This window comes from Poecilia formosa, unplaced genomic scaffold (assembly GCF_000485575.1).
Source record: "Poecilia formosa unplaced genomic scaffold, Poecilia_formosa-5.1.2 Scaffold8, whole genome shotgun sequence".
NCBI lineage: Eukaryota > Metazoa > Chordata > Actinopteri > Cyprinodontiformes > Poeciliidae > Poecilia > Poecilia formosa.
The window spans coordinates 1,566,333-1,576,152 of record NW_006799947.1 but is presented as its reverse complement, the minus strand read 5'-3'; the positions used below and the strand labels follow the sequence as shown (position 1 = coordinate 1,576,152).

Sequence of the window (9,820 nt, the reverse complement as noted above, 5' to 3'; positions counted from 1 at the left end):
CATCCATCCATCCATCCATCCATCCATCCATCCATAGGTCCATAGATCCATAGATCCATAGTGGGGTCGGTTGGGGTGCTGGTGCCTATCTCCCTGGACAGGTCGCCAGTCCATTGCAGATGTTAGACTATTGAATTGAAATTTTTATGCAAGTTTTATTTCAGAAATTGGCTCATTATATTATTGCAGGTAAACCAATTCTCTAGAATGGATTTATTAGATTTATTTGTTGATTCATGGCATTTTTGCCACCTGATAAATGTAACGCATTCTTGGCTTTTTGTCTCTTTTTTGATGCTAAAATCTAATTTGCGAGTTCTGGTATCTGCTGTTGGACATGTCTGCCTAATCTCCTGTTTTAAGCTCACTTTATTTTTTATTTCAATCTTTAAAGGATATGGAAACATCGCCCCTAAAACCTCAGAAGGTCGGGTATTTTGCATCTTCTATGGGCTTTTTGGGGTGCCCCTTTGTCTTACCTGGATCAGTGAGCTGGGCAAGTTTTTTGGTGGCAGAGCAAAGCACCTGGGACAGTTTCTAACCAAAAAGGGGTTTTCATTGGTAAGTTGTTTTTACTTTTAGTTCTTCAATCCTACAGGAAACATCTGGTTTTCTCTCCCCCCCGATATAAATATTTGTTTTATTTTCCAGAGAAAAGCCCAGTTTACCTGCACAGCCATCTTTCTTCTCTGGGGTGTGCTGGTCCATTTAGTCCTTCCGCCTTTTGTCTTCATGTCCCAGGAGGGCTGGACGTACATCGAAGGGTTGTATTTCTCTTTCGTCACCTTGACCACGATTGGTTTTGGGGACTTGGTTGCAGGTGAGCAGATAACTGAAACGATAAAAATAGATTAGAGTTTCGTTTCCTAAAAGAAAAAAAAAAGTCTATGAAATGTACTGTAAATGTGCACTTTGGATCTTAAAATTGTAGGCTGTAAATGACATTCAGTGAGGTTTGATCGTTCGTGGCTTCTTTGATCAACTGCTCTTTCTTAAGTTAAGAGCTCTACTGGAAGTGTTCAGCAATGGCTGTGAGAAAACTTATCTGTGTCAGATAATAAGATCTTATAGTTTTAAATTTAACTTGAATTTAAATTTAACTTAACTTTGTTCTTTTTCACCACAGAGAAATATTAACATTTTCTCTATTTCTGTAGGTGTGGAGCCAAATAAAGAGTATCCAACTCTGTACCGTTACTTTGTGGAAGTCTGGATTTATCTGGGGTTGGCCTGGCTGTCCTTGTTCTTCAACTGGAAAGTGCGGATGGTGATTGAAGCCCACAAGGCTTTGAAGAAACGTCGCAAGCTGCGCAAGCTATCTCTTGAAGAGATGCGCCATTACAAAGAATCTCACAAAGCTTCTCTTCGTTTGCCGCCCACTCCCAACGATGTGAACATTTTCAGCTTCTTGTCCAAGAAGAAGGAGGGGTACAACGACTTAATAAAGCAGATTGGTAGTAAAAATGAAGGTAATCACAGGACCGGTGACTCCAGTAAGAAAGCCAAAGACATGAGTCGCTCCAAGAGTTGCAATGATGCTCCAGAATTCAATGGTCACACCATTCTCAGCCTGGACCGTTCACCACGCCAAAAGAGACGCTACAGTTTCAGCGACCGTGTTACTGTCGCCTTTTCAAAGTCCAAAAACTACCTGCTGGGCTCAGATAATGGTTTATTGCTAACAGAAGACCAGGGGGAGGGTGACCCAGAACGAGACCAAAACCAAATGTACGAGAACCAACTTGACAAAGACGTTGATGTAGAAACCAAGGCCGCTGGAGACTGTGGGGTGGGAGGTCGGAGGACGTGGGACTCTAAAGAGTACCATCCTCTAACCATTCAGAATGCAAACATAACTTTCATAGATGAAGAAAACTTTCTGAGCAGTAACCTGGAGGAGCTGGATGACGAGGACGCAGATGATGACTCTAAGGCAAAAATCTCCATCACAACATGTGATGAAAACATCGAGACAAACTCCAGGGAGGATCAGAGTTCTGAATGCGACGGGTCTGTTTTTACAAGTGACGGTTCGGAACACAGCCACTCCTATGAGAAGCTCGTGGAGGAATACACGAAGGAAGACAACACAGAATCCTGAGCTGTGAAAGCTGACCAACTTGGTCGAGAAATCTCTTTGGCCCTGTAGTGTTGGCTGGAAGTATTTGTATTCCAATGTGAAGCATTCAAGTGCATATCAAACATCTGAGATCAACTTTGAAATGGACAATCAAACTCCACACTAATAAAGAACAATAGAGCATGAGTTGTAACCTCATGAGGAGTCGACGTCTGCTCATTGAATGACTTTCTTTTTTCAGTCGGTTTGAAGAAAAATCACAAGTTATTTTGATATATTCAAACCAGCAGCAGTTGTTTGTGAGTGATTTTTATTCCTGCTCATAGCCTGAAGTTATATGTGGAAATTGGTTTGATTTTCCATAGTTTCAACTATTTCTCTTCACCATATTGGTGCTTTTAAAGATATTTATTAACATGAAGGACAGTGTAGCGTTTGAGTTGCCGTGTGGGTTTATGCATCTGCTGTTGCACAATTTCAGTCAGATCAGGGTGTATGAAATTCCACTCCAGGGCAGACTTGCTTTTACAACCTGAGCCAAGCTTTTGTCTTAAAATTAAGGGGTGAAGGAAAAATTTTACTTTTTTTTTTTTTTTTTTTTTTTTTTTTTTTTTTTTGTTTAACCAAGATGTAACCAAGAAAGACAAAATACAAAATATCTTCAATACTGTATTTCATTTATTAAGGTAAGCTCTTGATCTTGTCAGAAATTGGTGTTTATATTATGAGCAACCCAACTGTGATGTCCTCCATCTGAGCCCTTACACCAACCGAGAGAGAAAATGATTAGAAACGGTAATGAAATACAAGCCGAGTTGAGCCTCCTTGAACACTTTTTTTTTTTTTTTTTTTTTTTACCCGTTTCTGCTCTGCTGCTGTCTGCATCCCAGATGACAGCTTTGCAACTTCAGCACTTGTATTTTTTTGTGCTTAACAGGGGATAAAACTTCCACAGCAACAACATTCTTATATGCTGCCTCTGTAGCATTCTTTGAATTGTGTTTGCCATGTAAATATTGGCCAAGAGCCCGCCAGTAGCCACAAAGCCAGCCCCGCTTGGGACGTGGCCTTGCTGCTTGTGTTTGCCTTTGGGGGGCTTGCACCAGCGTGAACAAATGAAGTGCTGCTCTTGACAGGCAGCTAAGGTTAACTCGTGGCAGATCAATAAAGTCTTGACGTATGTCCTTCATATCGGTGCTCCCCATAAGTGTCATTTGAGCACAAAACCGAGATCTCAAACATCTCCAGTTTTCAGTCTTGCAGGCCTTTTGCACACGATGTCTTGCACAAAGATTAAAAATGGTGTTAGTTGGAATGGTTAAAAAAAAAAATCAGAGGGGTTCTTTAGGAGTTTTTTTTTTTTTTTCTTTCGAATTCAAGCCAAATTCGTTGAACAGGATTCTTGTAATAAGTGGTCATATTTCAGGGTTGATTTTATTTTCCATGTGAACACGTCAAATGCACGTTCTGACTAATATTACTGCCTCATTATGTGAATAGCCTTAAATCTACTGCAAAGCAGAGGATGCACAAAACAGAACATCTTTTGAATGTATTCTGAGCAACTCACTGAACCGTTGTTTTTCCACACATGGTGGCATTTGTTCCTCCTTCTTTGGTAAATTTCATCACAGTCCCACCATTTTTTATTTCCCTTATGTGAACAATCTCTTTTTTCACTGGTTGTCTATGCAGCAAGGTACTGCTTTGGACTGAATTGCAAAAAAATATATATATCTAAGATTAGATATTTTTCTCTCCATTGTGTTAAACTCCAGTATAGATGTCTGTGTACTTCTGTGTATTTTTTATGGTTAAATTATTTGTATTTGTAAGTTTGTACATAATTTTCATGAAAACTGTATATTTCTTGTAAAATAAACTTGCATCAAAAAACATTTTTTTTCCTACTTGCAGTGTTTTAATAATCAGTGTTGGTGCACATTTTCACAGCAGCTTAATATATCCCAAGTTTCACTTAAGTTTATATGTAGAAACTCATCCATCTGTAAAATATTGCATAACAAAGACAATCTCTGTACACATCTTAAAATCTGTTTATTGCCCATCCTGAGTTAATGTTTAAAATATTTTAGTCGCAGAAGGACATAAATCTGGAAATGAAAACCAGCGGAAAATAAGATGATTTTTAACAGGCTGAAATCTTGGCACTGAATGCCTTTTTAAGAGTTCTTGGAAATGCAGAAATTAACTGGTAGACATACTGGAACATTTATTTAATTAAAGAGTAAGTGCCTTTCTCGTGGAAATGCAATTAGATAGGACTCTACTCTGGGGAAGTGAGTTCCCCAGAACTTTAGGGAACTTGTGGTGTTCCCTAAACAGGCTAGAACTGCCTCTGCCTGTAGGGCCCATTTGTAACTGCAGCCTATCAGATATGTATTAGTGAGACGTTTGAATGCCGAGACACTATAAAAGATCAAATGAAATTAATTACAAATAAAAATGCCTGGAGCAAAACAAAATGAAACCATGATTACTCATCCTTCCTTCATGAGTAATGGTGGTGGTTGAAAGCTGAAAATTAAACTGAAGAAATCAAAGCATCCATATATGTGACTCTCTTCTGGGAATCTCAAATATTCCTTTCTATGCAATTGTTTTACTTTGAAAATGAAGATTTGCTTAAAGGCATGGGTTGAATTCTCTGAATTATATGAGATCTGAAAACGGTTTCAGACAAGACGCTTAATAACTCATGTTTCCGCTGATTCTGGCAGCACTTACTGTAACTGCTAAAGACATCAGAGAGCCTGTGTTTGGCAACTATTGTCATCTAAACAAAGTCACTGGAGTTGTCAGGATGTCATGTTTTCATGTTGGCACGCCACATTTCATTTTTAGAACCAGAACAGGATAGCCTTTTGTTTTTAAGATTAAAAGAAAGTAAATCTTGCACTAATAATAAAATATGTTAATGAGCATATGACTTCTAACATCTGAAAAGTGTGGCAAACTTGTGTATTGTACAGCAGTTGTTCCAGTTATAGCATGGTTACAGCTTAGCTTTTCCTGCTAAAAAAAAAAAAAAAAGCATCCCTACAGCATAAAGCAGCCACCATAATGTTCTTTTTACTTCATTATTAGAAAGAACATTATGGTGTTACACTATTTGTGTTACACAAAGTTGTTTGTGTAACAACTTTTGGTCTATATTAGAAAATGTCACATGACTCCACTGTCTGGAAACGTTTGCACAACACTGTATCAATCCACTATTGGTATTGGAATGAATTAAAATGCATTTTAAAATCTGGAGAATTAGGATATTGCTCAGAAAAGAACATAATCACAGGTCAAACTGTAAATGTTTTGTAACTGAGGACCTGTCAGTTTTACATAACACCTGAAAGTTCAAACATGAGTTCATCCACTGTTAATGATTGCATTTTTGGGATATGTCCTTGTAAATTTATGTCCGTATTACTATTATTGGAATGCATCTGATCTGTCTAGTCATACTGACAGTTATCGTTATCTGCCTTTATGGATATTGCAGGTCAATCTTGAAGACACATCCAAGTCCTACGTTAAAGGTTCTCCTCCTGCCCCAGTTTTTTTTTCTTTTTTTCTTTTTGATCCAGGTGTATTTGCTAAAGTGGCATCCTGAGATGAAAGCATACCATAAAAAATTTATAGTTTAGTAAATAAAAAGTCAAGTGTAGATATTGAAAACTGTATTCTCTCAAGTCCAATTTTTCATTTGAATATTTAAGTAGACTAAATTCCAAAAATGTGGCAGAGTGACTTCTGATGGTTTACCTGTTTCCATTTCACTCTGTAATTGTGTCCTTTCCAACTGGATATCAATTTATTTCTATTGCTAATAGTTTAAAATCTCATGTTGGCTTTAATTTACATATTACTCACATTCATGTTGCCTGCTACTTTCATTAATTGTGGTTCTATCCCCATGTTTAAATGTGCTGACACTTGACGGATGAAATTTGGCAATATTTGTCTTTTGATCAAAGCAAGATAACTAAGAGTTTCCTCCTGTTGGTATGTTTATGAGTGGTGAAAAGCTACCTGCTAAGTAGTCAAAGGCTCCTTATCATGCATGATAAAGTTGTGCACCATATGCAAAAAAAAAACAACAAAAAAAAACAGACAAGATAAGATGAAATATATATGATCTGTTTTTGTTTTTAACTTCAGTTATTTGTCATATTAAGAGATTGTAATCATTTGCTGTATGATGTATAAAAATATATGCAAACTCTGTAAATGAACACTGCTAAAGGGAATCATTTCATTTTTGTTCATCATTCAATCAAGAGAAATGAAACAAACAAATTGGTCACTATGATCTGGAATGTGCACGCCACATTGCCTGTATACATCAGATCCTTTTGTTCCAAGTAATAATTTGAACTCATGATGATTTTGATGGCTGCTGAGTCAAGCAAAAGACGGGGGACCCAGTCTGAAAATGTGCTGAATGTGATGGAAACCAGAACGTCTCCTGTTACTGTGGGATTCCAGGCACGACATCTATCAGCAATCTGTGATGTCTTCATTCTCCTCACTCTGCAGCATGACCCATTACGTGCAGACAAGGGACTAGCAAATGACTTTGAAATTTTGAATCATAAGTTTGTAAGAATTCTGCAGTTAAGGAGTTGTATGTTTGGATGATTTTCTCTGAAAATACATTTAAGACACTCAGGATTTACACTTTTACACACTGGCTGCTCCTTCGCTGATCTGAAACTGGGCAAGTTTAGTCTGATTTTACAATATCATGTGAGAAAAAGGTTCTGTGTCTTAGTGTATGTAAATATAAACATAAATAAATGTATTAGGGAAAATATCAGAAAAATAAAAAAAGCTGCAATTACCTGGTTGCATGAATGTGCAGACCCTTAAATGACTTTAATAAACCACATTTTATTTCAGTTTCATGAGGAATTCCCTTGCCAGAGTCCACAGCTTAATTTGGCAGAAGACCTGTTGAGTCATTTAAAAAGACAGGAGATGTTCTCACAACGAAGGAATTGGAGAACTTTTCTGAGGCAGAGTGATCAAATATTCTCAGGTTAAGATGTGGGAGGCGGACAGATAATCTCCTAAGAAGATTGAATGCTGAAACTGAGTCAGAAGGTACTTCAGAGAAGTGCTGCGGACATGGGACCAGGTCATTTCACCGTTTTTCACATTTGCTGTGTACTCCTTGAGCGCTTCTGCATTAAAAAAAAAAAAGATTAAAAGAGATATTCACCTTTCTGGCTTTTAAAAGCCTCATATTATTCTGCAATAGCCACAACTGTAGCAGGAACAAAGAATCTTGTTTCTACAGCTTCACAACATTTCCAACAAATTTAACATGTCAGCAGTGATTATCTTGTTTGGTTGCAGGATTTACATCAGGGTTAGAGATTTAGAGATACTGTTTCTCCTCTTCTTTGTGATAGCATCTTGTCTGTCACTAAAACTGCAATAAAATCTACTAACTTTACAATATTATGTAAAAAATGTTCAGTTACTTAACATGCAAACATGACCTGGCAGTCACTTCAAGAAGATCAGAGATCAGATTTGTTATGTCATAAAACATTTACATGTGAACTTTGGATCCAATGTTACCCCAAGCACAAAACTGATTATGATGTTTCATATTGAAAAAAAACAACAACAAAAAACTACAGATACTAAATGGATAATAGGGAAGGCGAACTTAAATTACAGGTGCAAATAAATTATAGATCATGCTTGAAAGCAGAAAAATCAGCAACGTAGGGGCAACATGGAAAATAGAGCCAAAGTGTGATGAGCTGCTGAAATATTACACGCATGTGCCAAACGGGAAAGCACAGCCAGTAATCATGAACCAAAGGGAGAACATCATCTCACGACCACATGTGACAGTAGTCCAAAAAACAAACTTACTGCCGGTTTTATTTTAAAGTCCTACTTTTGATTGTCGGTGCATCAAAGCTTTACTCGAAATGTGTTTTCACTGGGGAGTGTCTGCACCTTTCACTTAACAGCGACTGATTATGTAAGCTGCTACCTAAAAAGAAAGCCATCCTTTAAAATTTCTGCAGGACTGTAGGAAGACGACAAAGTGCTCTTCAGTGCTTGCTTTTACCCCGTTGAAATCATAACTTGAAGAATTTAATCACAAACTGTGTGCACCACTAGTTTTAGAGATTTATCAGGCAAAGGTGTTTATGTCTTTCGAAAGTTACATTTTTTTATGGAACACCCATCAACATAAGTGTATTTCAAAGTTCTTTTTTTTTGTTTTTGGCACATCTAACCAGAGTTGTCTCTTCTGCGCGTCCCATTATTTCCCTACACGGCCCGTGAAAATATACAAGCGTGGCAGACACAAAAGATGTGGTCACGTTTTTGTCGATGTTTGTTAGTGTTGTGATACGAAGTATTTCCACCTTCATGCTGATGTGTTTTTGAACACCGAAAAGCTTAAAGTCTTCATGGACTTTGTCATTTCAGCTTTAATACTTATCTTTTTAGGTGTGCCACTCTTTATAGTCAACAGCAAGAATATGCTATTTAACTCGTTAAAGTGATAAAGACGTTTTACAGCCAACGCAGCAGCACCATAACGATGCCCTGTCAGCTTATTTAACCTGTTCAGCAGAAATAACTGCTGTATTGCTGCATACCTCAGACCTGCAACACAAACAGGACTTGTTTTTAGCTTTTTATTCAACATAGAGTTTGTTTGTTTTTTCACCGTACTTTTCCAATTGGCATAGTGCATGACAAATAGTTCCTCCCACCTAATCTCAGAAGCTCCTCTTGACTGTTCTTCTTGCTTGGCCTGTTCTTATAGGGTGGAAAGCTGTAGTTTAAACATCTCCACATCTTTCTCCCCGACAGCTCTGCCCTGTTATTTGGTTTTCATGACGCTGTCTGTTCTCTGAAGTTCTCTAATAAGCCTCTCACGCTTTCACAGAGCAGCTGCATTTATACGGAGCTGAGCTAATTGAGCAGCTTCTCTAGGCAATTGGTTGCACTGGAATTTATTTGAGGGAACCACAGTCAAGAGGGCTGAAAACAAATGACCCCAAAACCCCAAAACAAACATAAATATATATATTTTTTTCTGTCACTTCAGTATTGTGCTAGTTTATGTTGGTCTATCACATCAAGTACTTTGAAGATACATGCACTGAAGATTGTGGGTAAAATGCAACAAATCGTGCAAACGGGTGTGAATACCTTTACGAGGCCCCAAGTGTTTTTAGTCTCCAATGTGTTTTTAGTCTACCTGGATCCTTTTGATTCACATCTTCTTGTCTGGAAACCTGCCAAACAAAACCCAAGGTCTTTTAACTCCCAGTAAGTTTGACCAAACCAATGCCATCCCTTTTTGTGTACCAGTGATGCGTCCGCCTTGCAACCAAGCATGCCAACTCGTTTTCTTGTCAACAAAGGAAGGGGGGGAACCAGATGGAGAGTTGTTGCCTCGGCCCGTAAAACAGAAGAAACGTCAACAGTTCAATAAGCAGCGGCACAGGATGAGGAAACGTGACGAGCCCAAGGACCTCTCTGACACCCAATTGTTTCCTGAGTTTCTGTGTCCGGCCTTCCGGATCGGAAACTTTTGGGCACCCCCCCGAGGGTGTGTTTGTGTGGCCATGTGTACTCTCAGTGCATGTGTGTGTTTGTGTGTGTGTTTTCTCTGGATGCGAGAGCTGCGTAGGTTTGTAAATGAATACATAAGGAATACACTGGCAGGTTGCCCAT

At 38.3% G+C, this 9,820-nt stretch overlaps 1 protein-coding gene across 1 annotated transcript in view; it reads left to right on the top strand.

Moving 5' to 3' along the window:
* Positions 1-2,655, top strand: part of kcnk5a (potassium channel, subfamily K, member 5a) — a 9,475-nt gene extending 6,820 nt beyond the window's left edge. The window contains exons 3-5 of the mRNA XM_007575049.2: positions 395-561; positions 652-820; positions 1,158-2,655. Of these exons, the coding sequence (XP_007575111.1) occupies positions 395-561; positions 652-820; positions 1,158-2,101 (1,280 nt within the window). The 3' untranslated portion in view covers positions 2,102-2,655. The remainder of the gene's footprint in view (positions 1-394; positions 562-651; positions 821-1,157) is intronic.
* The last annotated feature ends 7,165 nt before the right edge of the window (positions 2,656-9,820 follow it).